At 42.6% G+C, this 17,034-nt stretch overlaps 1 protein-coding gene across 4 annotated transcripts in view; it reads right to left on the bottom strand.

The window, feature by feature from the left end:
• The window catches only part of DAAM1 (dishevelled associated activator of morphogenesis 1), an 896,952-nt gene that overhangs the window by 126,674 nt on the left and 753,244 nt on the right, over nucleotides 1-17,034 (bottom strand). For all 4 annotated transcript variants that reach the window (XM_069638889.1, XM_069638892.1, XM_069638891.1 and 1 more), the window contains one exon: nucleotides 12,439-12,545. In XM_069638889.1, coding sequence (XP_069494990.1) covers nucleotides 12,439-12,545 — 107 coding nt within the window. The remainder of the gene's footprint in view (nucleotides 1-12,438; nucleotides 12,546-17,034) is intronic.

Here is a 17,034-nt window from a genome sequence, read left to right as displayed (position 1 = left end):
GTCAGCTCTTCTTTTTTCCTGCTTTCTGATGGTTAAGGCAGGTTTTTACCAATTCTGGTTATTGGTTCTTTCTCTGATTTCATAGGAGCTACTCGCTCTAATAAATCATACAGGAATTAAACATAGCTGCCAATATGTATGGGGGATCAATATCTGAAGTGGCACCCTTAAGCCTAGTCATACAATTTTCCAGGTCTTCTGTATGTTTTTTATTAAAATTCCTACTGACAACATTTTTTAACATTCTTTTTCTGAATTAGCTTGGTGGGTAACGTAAATTTAAAGTTAACAAAATGATGGTCCGGCCATAGTCATGGCTTAACATCCAAAGGGCTGAGATGCAAGTTCCTGTTTGCTACCCAATCCAATACATTACTCTTGTTATGAGTAGGTTTGTTGCTATGAACAACAAAGTCGAGATAGACTAGCACTAACATGCAAATACAGATAATCTGTAATCCTGTACTGATGGACACTTGGCAAACGTTACAGTAAGGGCAAAAGGTTGTAATTTGAACCTCTGGTGACAGAGCCTGTACTTTGCTTTTTCCCCTTGACTGGTTGTACAACTCTTGTTCCAGAACAAATCCTAAAGTCAAGACCTCCTGTGTGATGTGCCCCCTGAGAGAACCTCAAGCCTCTCAGGGTGAGTGTGTCCCAAAGAAGCACTGTTTCCTGTGTGTGAGTCTCCTTACACAGTTAGCTGTGTTCCCCCCATTTGGTTGGTTGCAGATGTACAAAAATTCTTAATAGTGGCACTCAGTTTGCTATATCTAAAAGAGGCTCTCTGGGTAGCGCTCGTTTTAAATTTCCAGGATAAACTTTGTTCCCTTTTATGCAAAAGTAATGGGCATTAGCTCAACACAATTACAGGCATAGAAGTGACATCACACATTAGATGACATCATAGGGATTGATATCACATGGCCATTAAAAAACCTATAATCAGCACAAATTTATAAAATATTCAATAGTTAATAAGACATGTTCTGTTAGTTATTAACGATATATTACTACAGTTCTGTATTGATATATATAGATGAAGTCATAACAGGCAAACCCAGGTCAAGGGCACTGTCTTCAAGTGACAGTTTAACTTCAGATGTTGGGGTCCAGCATCATAAGCCAGCTATACCCTTATATGCAACTTATAGCCATCACAGGTAAAGAACAGTTGCCCATTCTGAGATATTGCCAGTGTATGCCAAGCGCAGACGCAGATGCCCAAGCAATTACATGTTATGCTATGTAGAGAGACCTACGTGAGATATATCCTCACAGGCCCAGTAATACCACCTTATGTCAGTCAATGCTTTCTATGCCTAGTATTCTTACACTACTTAAGGTGCAGCCTTGCATATCCAGGTCCTGATATCATAGGCCAAGTGCAGCCTCAAGCGTCCCAGTAATGACATTTTATGCCTGACATGCCCAAATACTGCGCTCGTATTTCGGGTAAAGTTTCCTTAGCCAGGTCTAATAATTGGAAGATAGTCTCATAAAAGCTGGGACCCGTGACAAGTATAAGACAGACACAGGTTTCCTGGGCCATGGGGGGGATCAACAAACGAAATACGCCTTTTGATGAAACTATAAATGGGCTGTTTTTACTATATCTATGCAGCTACTTGCTTAATGAATTGAGGTTTTAGTCAACTGCAAGCCAAGCAAATCAAATCAATATTGGGCTCATAAGTATTAGTGTTTTGTGGCTAGGTAGGTTAAATGTACGGCTTTTGGGACCATGCCACTGGTGAATTGTCTCTGTAGGAAGCGTGTTCCACTGTGGCACATTTGTTTTCTTGAGGGTCACTGAGAAATTGTCTCGGATAGATAACCTTTCAAATACTCATCTAGGTGGACAATTGATGTTTAAAGAACTTGCTGCTTGTCATCATTTGTGTCTGTTAAATGTGAGACAGTCCCTGTGGAGCTTTACATTTAAGTGTAAAAAAAAAAAAGAAAGAAAAAAGAAATCACATAAATATATCTTCAACAACATATCTTTTTGTATTAACATGAACAGCATGAAACACTGATCCAGAGTGCTTTTATTTTTCCTAAAACTCAGACCGAAAGGTTACCAATAAAGTTTTTTGTCCACCCAATCCTGTAGGTGTTTAAGAATGACTTTCCCAATTACTTTTCCCGCGCCATCCAAAAGAGAAATCGGATCATAATTGGCTGGGGAGTCCCTGCCCGCTTTTTTTATGCACAATTACGGCAGAGCGCCAGGATTTGGGGATTTCCCCCTTGCTTAAAATGGCGTTCTAAATCTTGCACAACACAAATATCCACCTCATCTTTCAGCAGGTCTACCGGCTTTACCACAATTCTGAGAATTAAGAGCGGATACTAACTCATTCACCTGAATTACCAGTGTATTGGAAGAACTAACATGTACACGATCAGATGGGATACAGGCAAGATCAGCATACAACCTAGAAAAGTGTAACCACCAATCCTCCTTGCTGATACAGCATTGGAGAATATGATCCCCTTTCAAATCTCTGTCTGACAGCAATTTCCAAAATTGGGGCTGTACCTCAGTTTGGAGTGCGTTTTAAGGGCACACCATTTCTCCCAAGTACATTAATTCTTTTTTTAATTAGAGACTTATAGAGCTGCCTTGGGTAGCTTAAACAAAGATCATCTTCCTTTTTAGCAGCACGACATTCGCCAGCATGCCAACTTGGCTTACCACTAATTCTCTTCTTTATTACCCCAGTGGGTACAGAGAGGTGTAGGATCAGATTGTCCTTTAGCTTCCCATACTCAACCAATATATCGCTGAGGCACTAGATTCTTGGTCGCAAATAATTTTCAAATTGTCTAAAAACGCAGCATAGATGGAAGATTTGGCATCATTCTTCATTAAGTTGACCCATTTTAGAGCTTTGCGGCCATAACCTTGTAGTTCAACCAACTGATTTTTCAGGAGTTCCCAGACTGTGCCCATCCCCAACAACATCAATGGATAAAGGAAGATATTCGCTTATTTTACACAAACTTCAAAGTCTGCGACCCTGGAACAATCCATCCCTGATATAAAAATGTAATCGATCAATGAGCTTCCGTTGTGACCAATAAAAGTCTTCTTTGCAGGTTGGTCATTAGCGAGCCATCCCCAATGCAAGCCCTCGGGTTTAAATTAAAAACAATAGTGGAAATTATAGCCGGGGATGCATTCTCATTGGGGGGGACAGCAATCAAAGGTGGAATCTCGCAAGCCTGGTCTTGATCGTCTCCCGGTCCTAGCAGTTTCTTCAGGGGCTCAATCTGACGATTAAAATCCCCAACCACAATTGAATAATTCTGTGGTGGAAGATAAGAAATATTCAAATTGAAAAGCTCCTGAAGTCTGCCAAGGGTTGCCAAGCCTTGATGATTGAGGGGCCTATTGTACATATTAAAGAGGTGCAACAGGTCCTCTTCACCTGTCCTGATCAACAATAGATGGAGGTCCAAGGAATTAGTGTCAATACTCTCTATCCTCCAACCAAGCGAAGTATCAATCCATCCATCCCAGCAGGCCACTGCTGGGTCTGCCTTTGGTTGCTGGGATGTGGAACGTCTGATATCCATGTAATAAGTTTAGTTTGGTGGACCATGACTCCTGAACGATATCATTTCAAATTTGCGAACAAAAGACCACCAATCAGTGGCACCCAAAGGTCTATTTACTCCCACTATGTTCCACAATAACAATTTATAACCCATGTGTATCTTCCACCATGCAACCACTCTCCATACACAGTCAATTCACTTCTTTTAGATCACTGGTATGGATATCCTGTCTTCTGTTTAGACAATGGCCTATTGGGACACCACCATTTGCACACTGCTCATCAGAGGTAACTGGCTCAAGTCTGTTCAAGATGACCTGACCCGCTAATAATTTCTGTAAGTAATCCTGGGACCTTAGTATGATCTTAACATTGCCGAGGGATAAAACCTGTAATCGATACTCAAAAGTTCATCCACCAACGACCTTGATTGCAAAAATACTTGAATATAATTACAGTTAGAATTAGAATAGTCCCTGAAGCAATGAGCAATGTCCTTTCTGATAGAGAGGCAACCCTTTACGTGCCTGACCCAGTGAATACATTGATTTTTTTGTGTCTCTGGATCCTCAATGACATGTGGGTCAATACTGGGTATATTAACCATAACAACTCATGGCCCACAGTCCGTTGCAATGAAAGTTGTTTTTTTCTACCCCTTTGAAACTGTGTGCTCTTCCCAAGGGCAATACGTTAGTACCCGTCAGTGAGGAGTGACGGGGAGGGTGGGGAAATCAGGTCTCCTTGGGGGCGGGTACTCCTAGGACAGTGGCGCGTCGACCCCTGGAAGTTGCAGATGACCAGCCAACACCAGTACTGCACTAACACCACGTTTAGGGGCGTAATTGCAAACACCCAAATTTGCATTTACACTTTTAGGTTGGATCTGTGATTTACCTTTCGCAGCTTCTGGGTCATTACCAATTGCACACTATTTTGGGCCAGATCCCAGGTCATTATATTCTGTGGTCTGGGCACCCAAGAGTACCACCATCTCCTTAATAACCCTGATCTCGCCCGTTAGCTCCTTCAACCATTTTCCATTACTGTGGGTTATCAGCACTTTAATTTTCATGAGTAGATTTTCAACTGTAGGTTTCAAGTAACATCTTTCCCCCATTGGGTCTGGGCCCTTGTCGGCAATGCAGGTTTGGGTGTCTACATCGGTAGTCAATTTTATGACAGAGACCAGGCCACCCAATATTGTATTCCTTGCAGGCTGTCTCCAGCCCGCCTTATCCCACTTCTTGTGGGTCACCACATTCCAAATAGGCTTAGTCGAGGATCCCACTGTGGAAGCTACTGATTGCTCACTGCAAGATAGGGATTCAAAGTGGTTAGTAAGTGGGTTTGGGAGAGAGTTCACATTGGTGATCCTTGTTTTAACACCTCAGCCTCACATCTGCTGGGTCGGTCAGCAATAGTAGACTAGGGGGGGATGTTGACCCATCATGCCCTTCATGCTCTTGGAGCAGGGCCCCTGTCTCTAGTCAACTGTGAGCCAACAGTTCTCAACTGTAAGGAAGCATTCCTTTCACCAACGATGCCCGCAAACAAGGAGTCTGCAGGTCCTGATTTAATAACCTGGGAATACAGTTCAATTATGTTGGTGCCAATGACATCCATTTCCACACCTTTGCAACTGGCTGGGAAGGAGAAATTTCTTCCCCTTCCTGGCCGGGATTGTGTGCAATTTCAGATGGAGCCAGCAAATTCTCTCATGACACGGGCGCTCTTGTTCCTGTGTACTTTATCTTTTGCGGGATCCATATCACAAAATGTTATTATATCCACCTCTCCAACCGTAGCCACACAGTTGCAGTTTAATAGGGGCGGGTCTCTGGCTCCTCGCTGGGGTTTGCTCCTTCGGGCCTGCTTCAGGTTGGTTTTCAATATTGCCATTTTTTATACCGTCTATATTCTGCAATAAGACCTTTATCTCTAGTATTCAAGTATTCATCTCCTTCATAGGCTTAAAACTCCTAGAGATTTTGCTTTGGGTAGGTCCCAGAGGTACGACCTCCACAGCTTTCCTTTTAACCATAGTAGCAGGTGGTATATAAAGTATAAAGTCAGCCGCTCTCCCCAACAAGTAACATACTCTTAAAAGAAATAAGCCGGGGTCAGGGGGCTCTCCCAGCCAAATCAAATGTCAACAGTAGATCACGCCGTCCTACCTCTTTTCACTGTTGACAGTAGCAGAAGAGGGATAACTGCAGGAGTTTGAGTCCCCCGGGGATAGCCACAAAAACGTTGCTGAGTCTACAGATCAGGAACAGCTAGGGGGCTACAGGCACCAACACCCGCGCCCTTTGCCCCTCTACAGACAGCACAGCACAAGCCAGAGGTACATTCACACAGCAGCAGCTTCTTTGCTTTTCCTTTACTTTCATGGCCTCCGCAAACGCACGCCTTATCCAAAGGACTTCAGCTGCAGGGTGTCAGTTAAAAATTCCAAATACATTCTATAAACAGCAAAGGTTATCGGACTCTGCTGAAAATCACAAGGAAGAAAAGTTGAAGAAACTCTGGTAGCAGCTGTAACACTAACACGAACCCAGGGGAAACAGCAGAAAGAGAGCGAAGTTGGGGATGGGGCTGGACTGGACCCTCCTCACTCAACACTGGTCGGCAAAAACAACCGGTACGCTTACAGGGATGGCTACTAAATGGTGCCGTTACACATGTGTCACTTGTTAACTGAAATGGCCCATGCTACACTCACATTACATGGTAGTAGTGTTTGTGTTGAATTATTTAAACCCAACATAATATTCATGGGATTTTGTAAACATGCCCTAATTACAAGGATGCCACTCCAACTAGGCCAACGAAGCACACAATTAGTGCATAGGAAGATAAATGAAAACATTGTTTTGTATGCGTGCATGCATGCATATTTTGAGTGTTACAAAATGTGCAAGAGTATGTGTGTGTGAATGAATGCGACTCTGCATGTGGGTCAGTGCATTTGATTGACTGGGTGAGGGGCCTCCCTGGAAAGTATGAATGTGTATTTTCAGTGGAGTCCAGGCATAAGACTCACAAGCATGTTTTTTACAGTGAAATTCCGGCATCAATTGTTTGGATCAAAGTATATTACATTTGCAAACTGGCATGTATTTGTGCACAGCCAGAAAGCTGTGTTTAGCAAGGCAAAGCTGGCATATATTAGACACACGCATTATAATTAGGTGTTTTTCAGTGGCAACATATATTGCGGGCACAGGCATCAGAACATTGTTTTGACAATGCTCCTGTGCCCTAGCATTCATCTATTGACATTATTTCATTTGTTAACCTACAGGTATGGAGGTTTGCTGTTTCTTTTCTCCAAACAATTCTGCTGTAAAAGGAGCCCTTTCAGCCCATTATTTTAAAATGTTATCTGTGGGAAACCCTTCTCTGTCCCCCAACATTACATTCGCCCAGTCATTTGCACTAATTTGGGGGGGGGGATATGAACAGATCTCCAATGAGAAAATAAACACCAGTCGTCATTGACGTTCAGTCATAATCTCTGTGGGATGTCTTGATCCACCTTTGCTATGCCATGCGGCATCATTGTGTTCTGATGGTGCCAGAAATATCAAAATGGCACGCCAAAACCTAAGGAAATCGCACTTTGAAACATGAAAAGATGCCTGCCAAATCTACTATGCATGTTGTCAGTGGTGGAACAGAGATCTCCCTCCTGAAACATGTCACTGGGCTGCCCAACAAGTACAAATGGAGCACAGCGGGAAAAGCAGTGCTTTGCTAAAAGAACTCCAAAATTTTGCGTTTAAATCCTTTTTGTTTGGTTGCTGAAACTGCAGAACACCGGTACAAAACACCCTCAAACAGCCAATATTCTTGCTGGGTGCTACAATTCATTTAGTTCAAGAAATCATTGGGAATTTACAATATCCTGAAAAGCTGAATTTGTCAAAGAAACATCCACAGCCAAAGTGCCTGCCTGTGGAAATCTGTCAAAATCTGGGTGCAGTACCCTCGGCCGACTGAATGACAGCTGTCAGAAGCCTGCATGATAGAATGTACACTTGTACAACTGAAATCAAATGGTTGAAAAGTAAGTGACCTGTTACTGAGAGTAACCTATGTTGTAACTGTTTAATCCCATGGTGTAGAATCTGGAATAAGTGTTCTAGCTGCTAGTTTGAAAATCACAAGTTTATTTTAAACCAAGAAAAGAAATGCAACAGAATTAACATTTGAATTTAAGCCCGACTAAAAGCAACCAAAACAATTTACCAGCTCTCCTTCCAGCTCCTCTACACCAGGATATCACACCTAAGTGATGATTATACGGTGGGGCAAGAATGTGGGCTGCAGTGGGGAAGAAGACAATAGCCTTCCTTTGACTGGAGGAAGTCCAAGTGTGAAGGGTTGTAAAATGGCCTCTGCCAAGGAGAAACAGGGAGGAGACTACTTCTGAACTGCAGGGAGACAGAAGGAGGCAGAGACAAACAGCCATCTGTGGCTGGACATTCACAAAGAATGTTTTGTTTAAATACATATAACTTACTATGTAAAATTGTGAAATTTATAGAAATAACAGCATTGTTAATGTGATTACTGGATGCACGGGTGAAGAGGTGCCAGAACTCTGTGGCATGTTCTAGGAAGAAATGGCGGAAAAAGTGATATTACGCAAAATATATTTTTGATAGAAGCATGAAACTTCATTCACTTATGCTCAGGTTTAATGCGCACATTTGTAGAAATTTGCTCCGAAATTGGACATGCGTTCCGGACAAAAAGGGCAAAATTCTGTAAAAAGCAGATTCAAGATCTTACAGCGACCGGGTTTGGAGGAGTATCTGCTACACAAAATATGTAAACTGTATATATGCCTGTTATAGAGGTTGCACATTTGTAAATATGTATTGTATTAAAAGTAGATTTTGTGGTCAAGAGGCTAGGGGTGGACTCTAGGCCTCGTAAACCCACATCATGGTGACACCCTGTTCTTCTCCTCTTATCATGGAAGATGGGAGACCCTGACCAATCCCTGGAAAGGGGACACGCTTAGGATAACCAGCACACACACCCCTTTATCATAAGCATAAATAGAAACAGCTCAGCACTCACAAAAGACACACAGATTCACCCACTAACCGATTGCTGGTGGAGCACCATGAAGCAGAGCCATCCATCTTCCAACTTGGAAAGCAGAAAGGCCCACCACATAGCTGAACCATTTTCAGGGTAGACCTTAAAATACCAGAACCAGAACCCTAGAAACCTAAGGGGAAATAAACAGCCGGGCTGTGCTGTACTGCTTGCCTGCTAAAATAATTATTACGAGAACCAAAAGATCCAATCCAGTTGTGCTGTGCTGTGACCAGAGCCATTGCAGATCAGATCCAGTCCAGTTGTGCCGTGCGGTGTCCAGAGAGCCCTGACGCTGCCAATCCCCGACCAGAATCCCCGACCAGAATCCCCGACCAGAATCCCCGACCAGAATCCCCGACCAGAATCCCCGACCAGAATCCCCGACCAGAATCCCCGACCAGAATCCCCGACCGTTCTGTTTGAAACACATATAGTCAGCATCTATAGATCGAACTGTGTCACTAGCCTATGTACCTTGCTTAGTTAATCCCCACCTGAAACCCATCCTCTCTTTCTTTCTGAGCCAGTATTGTTAGAACTATCTTTGCGTGGACTCTTCTCTCATATGTGTTCCTAACCCTAACTTCCCATTGATTGATTAAAAAAGTAATTTCAAAACCAAACAGAAAGTAAAGTATCACACCCGAACTGTTATAAGCAGCCATGAATGACCTTCCTGTGTGGCATTATACTTTTTGGTAGTCTTTAACCTAGTATAAGAAATCCGTTTTGTCATTTTAAAACTGCATTCCTGATTCACATTCTTGCACCTGTCTCAGAAAATCAACCTCTGCTAAAACGTCCATAACTTCCTTACTTTTGTGCTAGAAACAGCTAACATCCACAGCTTTAATTTGCATCTAAAACCGCATCACAAATCCATACGGTTCTCCTGTAATCACGATTATCGCGCACGGAAAGGTTTGCTGCAAATGTTCGTTTAGGGAAATTTTGTCACGTGTAAAACAGCTTTTGATTGCTTCCGACCTCAATTTTAAGATTTCACATTGCTTCTTAGTATTAAATCACTGCCAGTGTTTGTAACTATACAAAGTGGCTCCCATAAGAATTTCTACAATTTCAGCAATTTAAACCATATTTCGTGTTTTTGCACATTCCATTCTCAGATAACTTTAAAAACCATTTTGACAGCTTGCCAATCAATTCTGTTTTTCTCTTGTGTTGCTGGGGGGAAGTGGGATTGTTATTTTGTTTGAATTCTGCCATTCCTGAAAACCTGTTCTCTCCTCCCATCTCTTTACATTGTCTATTGGGGGTTTGAGGGGTGTGCAGGGGGAAATAGTAACCACACTGCTATCTGTTCTGAACACACACACACACAACAGTATTATTTCTGTGCTGAATTGTTTTGCTCACTATTACTCCTTGTTATTAAAGAGATTGCTTAGTGTTACATCACCCCATTGGTGATTATTGCATGCCCATTAAAACATAGGGTGATTAATTTGTAACTACATAAATAAATATTTTAACTTTGCAAACCAGCCTGATTCCTGGTTCCCCTGGGGTGGCGGGGGGGGGGGGGGCATTATATGAGTGGTACATCGTTCAGAATAAAAACTTTTAGACACAAATAAATAAGGATTTCAGTTGTGCATTACACGCTAGGCGTTGACTTAGGTGAAGTGCCGGATTGAAATCACATCACTTATTCATCCATCCCTACATGCTTATTCCATAATCCATTGATCCACATCAGCATTCATCGGTCCATTCATTCTCACACTATCCTACACCCTTAAGCTGCTATTCATTCATCTTCTAGATGTGTCATTAATGCAGCCACGTACCCTTGCTCACACGTGTACCTCCTGCACCAACTCTCCACTCTTATCGACATTCCCCTGGGCATGGCACCCAAATGTGTCTTTGTGCACAGAACATGTTTTCACCATACAGCATCCAAAACCACGAGGTTTGTCAATGCTGGCTTCTAAACACTCCCACTTTTTAATTCCTTCCAGAGCTGATGTTTAAGGGGTGAGGGGAGTGCAAAAAAAAACTTGTGTGGTACAGGCTAGGCAGTAATAGCAGTGTAGAGAAAGCCAGTAGTGTTGCCAGTATAGCTACTTCTGTAGTGTTTGCAAGAGTCGGCTCTTAAACGGCTCAATCTTCAAAGGGAAGTCAACTGTGGTTTGCGGCACCGTCCCATCATTGACAACAGATGCTGCTCAGTCTTTACACGTACCTTCTAGTTTGAAGTCTTCCGTCTTCCACTTTCATCTATGCAGTTTGCAGATAAGCACAGATTCTACTTAGTGGTAACTCCCATAAGGTACACAGAACAAAGCATTTGTTTCGTTAACCTCTGGATACATTAGCATTGGATGGAAATGAACACCATCAATAAGAGGGTTTTCTTATAAATGCAGTCTCTTTATTAAATTAACATGCGCCTCGTTCTAAGGAACTTAGCACGAGCAACCAAGAGTTGGGAATCCTTGAGCAGCACTTCATATCAAGAACAGTACACTCTTTCCGTAAAAGAAAACCCTTCATCTCTTGCGCGCTTTCATTTTCTCCTCGCTCCCCTTCTTCTCAATGCTTTATTGGCATTTACACCGTATGATCCCAGTCAGCATCTTCAGCCATTGATAACTAGTGCACCAGCTACATGTGTTAACGAACAACTGCTGATCTGTGTGGGCAACCATCGGTCACACACTCAAACACTGGCCAGTAGTCTAAACCAGTCAAACTCCTGAATGTCATTTCTGTTATAAGAATTCTAGCATCAAGGCACCTACCTCCATGTCTGTATGTACCTCCCCCCAGTCGTGGCATGCATTCATCTATACGCTTTTCCTTGCCTCAACCAGTCTCCCTGCCTCACGGATGCGTATTCGCCAGCAAATGCAATCCCCCATTGTTCTCCATCTATAGAAGTAGTGGTAACATGCCAGACTAGCTTTCACCACCCAAGTAAAGAAGATAGACAACTATTGTTGATGCATGCCTGCTTGGACCAGATGCCAAGGGGCAAATATAAAAATAAAAGCTTAAACAGGCAGCCATTCCAACCAACTACGCCTCATGTGGATTCTGCACCACCTCAAATACAGGCCTCTCCATGTCACTAGTCCAGATCTTACCTTTCTATTCTAACGTTTGGGAAGTAAAACTAGAGAGGGCTGCAAAATACGTACTTCTGAATGTACACTGACTTTAAAGAATGTTGGCCCATTAGATCATTGCTAGCTGAGCAGCGCCTGGTTCAGGAACCAACTGATCAGTCTAAGAAAGAGACACTCCAATCTCTATATTCTCTTCGGACACCGCTTCTTGTAACCAAGGAGGAACAAAAGGGAAACGTAATTGAGCTGAGATTTTTCAGTTAAAATTCCACAGTATTCTACAGAATGTTCAAGCACATGTTAGTGCCCAACTCAGTAAATGGCGCTTGGCACCAGCAATGTGCAGATGTATAACTGCTGGGCAGATATGGGAATTCAGGGACATTGTACGATTTGTCCAGAAAGACACACTGTGGTCAAATGAGGAAGTGGATATTGCAACAACTCCGGTCTCCAGCATCCACAGTAGACAACTGGGCCAATATTCCACACATCCCAAGTCACTCATTTTAGCGAACACAAATGCATTCAAGCAAGCAGAACTGCCTAAAAGGCGCACACTCAATTTACAGAACACATCACAAGAACATTTTTCCAAACACTAGAAATCTATCGTATAAAAAGAATAAAAGGAAATACAAAACACAAAAAAGACATACCTTGAAAGGAGAATGTTACAGTTCTGGGCTCGCCTCCCATCCACTACAGACAGCTCCTTGACCTTGTGCTTGGAACCAAGTGTGTCATCCGTGACATCGGTTTCTTTCTGCAAGAAACATGCAAATAAATTGAAAATATATTCCAATCAGTTATAAGAAACGTTACTTTCCGCAGGGATTTCCTGATCAAAGGTAGGAGGGTGACTAATGGATGTAAGGCAGTTCTCAGCTAGTCAAAAATAATGTGCTGTGTAAGTCATACAAGAAAGTGACATGTTTAGAAATTAAAAGATGTTACACAGACAATATAAAAACATTTGTGCATGTTGTAAAAGCACATATATACAATTGTAAATGGCACTGAAGTGCAAGTTAAACACCCATCTAAACACTAGAAATGAGAGGGGTGAGACTTTGAGCAACGTGTCTGCCTCGAATTCTCATTGACTGCGATTGCTAGTGTTGCAAAGTTGGGGACAGAAGTAGTGTTTTCTTTTTAATGGCATGCCGCTTTAAGTGTCCTTGTCCTTCTGAGCTTGAGTAATGGTTTCCTGCAAGACTTCATGTGACTAGAAGATCATCACCTTTATTCTTCAGTAATACCATTAAGGAAACGTGCTTAACAGTGCGCTTTCCCCATATTACGTCATTGTGGGATGAGGGAAATGTAGGGCTGTTAATGCTGGCCAGTCCCTTACATGCAGTGCAGGTGTACTCTGACTGGCCCTTGTATGCATTACTGTTTAATAAAATGCAATTGCGTTAGAAGGGTACGACTAATGTAATTTTAGATAATGAGGGCTTGGGGAGCTAACAATTCTAGGACTCCATAGTTTGCATATCATGAACAAGTAGGAATGACTAAAAACAAAAAAACAGAATATTCATGACATTCAAAATAACTGAACAGTTATTAAGAATAAGTGGAGTTTGGGGGCTGTGCTCATACACCTCACAGAATGATCAATATTTTTGGCACTGTGAAGAGGACCAAGTATCCCAATCACATTTAATAGGGACTGTTAAATGCAGTGGATAACGGGACAGAGAAATAGAGCCCCGAGGTCTCAAAGCCTCTGCATTTTTACACCCTTCTGCTTGATTGGGTTCCCGCATTCTATATGGAGCGGCATACCCGACGTCGGCTTTGAAGATCCAGTTTGAGTACATCTTTACTGTGTGTTTATGAAGCCACTGGCAAAAGAACCCAGATTCCCAAGTTAAAAAGAACAGGCATTTACTGAAATATCCTTAGTTCCTACTGTAAAAAAAAAACGATTTCAGATCATCAGCTGACAGTCCTTTCCTGGCATCAAGGATTTTCCAAAGAGTTGGAAATAACAAGTCAGAATGTTACATAAATATGCGTATGAATTTTCATTTTCAGTGCATGCGGAACAAAGCGCCTTTTATTTCTGAGATGTACATTGTGCCAAATGATGCAATCTTCTGAGTGCCCTGCACTGAGTACTCAGATGTGGGAGGTCACGAGAAGCCCTGAAGAGCTGAGCTCTAAAATGACCATCGTAATTGTCCTCAGGGAACAGAATACAATTCACAATTCATTCCACATTGAATGAACTCAAGTCAACGAAGCTTCATTGCTTGCAAATGGAACTGTTTTGGACACAAACGGCTTTGGAAATGAAGCTAATAAATAGAAATGAAAAGGTAGCTCTGAATGCACCCAAACATAAACGAACACAAGGGCTGGGTGAAAAAAGCGAAATGGTGAAGTTCAAAAGTTGTCACCATTTCTGTTCTTTTATTAAGCAGTTTGCCTGCAGCGTCGTTTGACATGACGCGTTACACAATACGTGGCTCTGTTTTATGTGCCAGCAGCATTGCAATGCATAGCTGATGATGCCCTCAGCTGATAGGAAATAGCAGGTAGGCTTGCAATCACAGATGGCCTCCCTCATTTGCCATCAACCATACACCAAAATAAAAGAAAGAAATGCACCGTCAAGGAGCTCTTTGGTGGAAACGTCCTAATTTCATTGGTACATTTATCGTAATGCAGAGCAAGGGCCAGGACCTTAAGCTAAGTGGGAGACAGGCATTATCATACAGAATGAATGAATTAATGCAGGTAACCAGTGAGTGCTGCTACCACCAGCTGACGACAAACCGGGAAAACAAAGCGCTTTTGGACGGGAATGAAATATCAAACTACAACCCAATGGGGCTAAGCGTATGTTTAGTGCTGGCCTCTAAAAAGTTAGGGAACCAGCGAATAACATTCAGTCAAACATCAAGGCTCCATATGAAACCTAACAAGGCAAAGTCTGCTGCTGTGCCCAGCACTAAAATGGGCAACACTCTCACAGGTCTTATGACACAGACTTGAGCAGAGGTTTACCGAAACATCTTACATCTGTTAGGAATCCCAAAAACGAACAAACTAAGAGCTTGAAACAAACTGACCTGTTCAGACCAAGCTTTCTATTTCAGTATTCAATGACGGCAATCCGATGAACCACAAAAGAAAAAAAGTGGCTTGGACAACTGGCCATTTACAAAATAAATTGTCTGCCTGGCAGCACCATTCACATCCCTGTTCAACAAACAGGGCAGCTTCAGGAGATATACAGTAGCCGTACTCCACAAAAAGCAGGAGCAAGGAAACAAGTCAGTCAACCGATATAGAGCGGCTCACTTTTAAAGGCAAGAACAGTCAAATGTGTTGACATCAGTGGCAATCAGGATTTAAATAAACTTGGTTTTACCAGTGGAAGAGCAGAGTTCACAAATTCAATTGACTGATTTAATGGTCCGTGCGGTGCCTGTTAAGACTGTCTGTCCAGTATTTATTTGAAGAACAGGGTTGTCAAATTCGATTAGAAATGACTTACACTAACACATTTACATATGGCAGAGCCATTCCCCAAAAGGGGGCCTATGCAACAGCACAAAAATGAGAACAAGAGTTGAGCTAGTTTATGAGGGTGTGAACAAAGTTTGACAAAGACTAGGGACAAAACAAACCGAAAATATATGTATAAAAAGCAGGTTAATGTTAACTTTGTAAGTCACCTAAGAGGGAATTACATCATTGAGCATCACTGAATGCAGTGCTGGGGTCACGTAGAGATGACATGAAGAGGGGAGGGAAGCCCCGTTTTAACAAGTAAGTGAAGTTTAAAACCAGCTTTGAAGAGATCCACAGTTTGGCTGGCTTGGATTGTTATGGGCACTGGGTTCCATGGAGTATGGAGAAAGAGTGGAAGGAATGAGGCGGCACCGGGACGGTCTGGGAAGGTAAGGTTGCGTGCAGTGGAGGATCGGAAGGAACAAGGTGATGAGTAAATTGAGATACAATAAGACGGGTACTGAGGAGTAAGACCATTGATAACGTTGTATACTATGGAGGAGCTTGAAAAGAGCAGTTGTGTATGAAGAACCAACCATCATGTTGTTGGTATGTAGAGGTGGGGGAGCATCTGGGAAGGTTGTAAAGTGGGCAGGTAGCAAGTTGAGGACTTTTTCTACAGGGTGGAAGGAGCAGAGAGGAAGGCCAAATAGTAAGCTTGAGCAGTAGTACAGTTTGCTGAGCACGAGAGTGGACATTATTTGTAAAGTGGTTAGTAACAAAACGACACATTTTCTGAATGTTAAGGAGGATAATACAAGCAGCAGTGGTAGTGTTGTATTGTTGTACTCTTATGTTGCTATCAAAACGGACACCAATATTGTGAGCCTTGGGTGAGGGAACAAGAAGTAAAGGAAGGACGGAGGGGAGGGATTGCATTTGAAGTCAGGAGAAAGAGGACTTCTGTTTCTTAAGAGTTCAGATTAGCATGAGAGCCATCCAGTGACTAATTGCAGTGAGACAGTTTGCAATCAGTTCTGAGATGGCTGGAGTGAAGGATGGAAAAGAGAACCATATCAGAGTGTCATAAGCAAAAATGTGATTGTGAAAGCCAATGGATGAGATAACTCTTCCCAGGGTAGAGGGTGAAGAACAGAGGTCCATAGACTGATCCTTGTGGGATGCAGCCAGGGAGACGGTGGATCAGAGGTTTGTGAGTTCCAAGAGATTTCAAAGGATCGACCTGCCATGTAGCAGGCGATCCAGGAGGCAACAGCAGACCTGTGATACCCAAGGTCCTGGACAGTGAGAAGAGGAGCAGCGTGGTCCACACTGTCCAAAGTGGCAGAAAAGTCCAAACATTTAAGTATATAATAGAGCTTGGAGTGGTGAGCATTTAAGAAATAGTTCGAGACATCCATGTGTGTAGTCTCAGTGGTGGGTTTGCTACAGAAGAGACACTGAAGTGGATCTCCAAAGCCATCAACCTCAAGATATTTAGTGATCTGGTTGAAGACCACCCACTCAAGGACATTTAAATAACGGGGAAAGAGAGAAACTGGGTGATAGTTTGTTGGGACTATGGGTCAGCAGAGTTTTTATTTTATTTTAATTAAGGCAGTTGCAGATTTGAAGACAGCAGAGAGCGGGGAGTGAGAGATTACAACTCAGAGATAAGGGCAAGTGACAGACAGTCTTTGACAACTTGGGGAGCAAAAGGGTCGATAGGAGCGCAAGATAGGCTGGCAGTGCGAAGGATGGGTGCCAATTCAATAGTGGATGTA

Source organism: Ambystoma mexicanum, chromosome 14 (genome assembly GCF_040938575.1).
Source record: "Ambystoma mexicanum isolate Mex_15411 chromosome 14, UKY_AmexF1_1, whole genome shotgun sequence".
Taxonomy (NCBI): domain Eukaryota; kingdom Metazoa; phylum Chordata; class Amphibia; order Caudata; family Ambystomatidae; genus Ambystoma; species Ambystoma mexicanum.
Note: the sequence above shows the minus strand (reverse complement) of the source record. Positions and strands in the feature narration are given on the sequence as shown.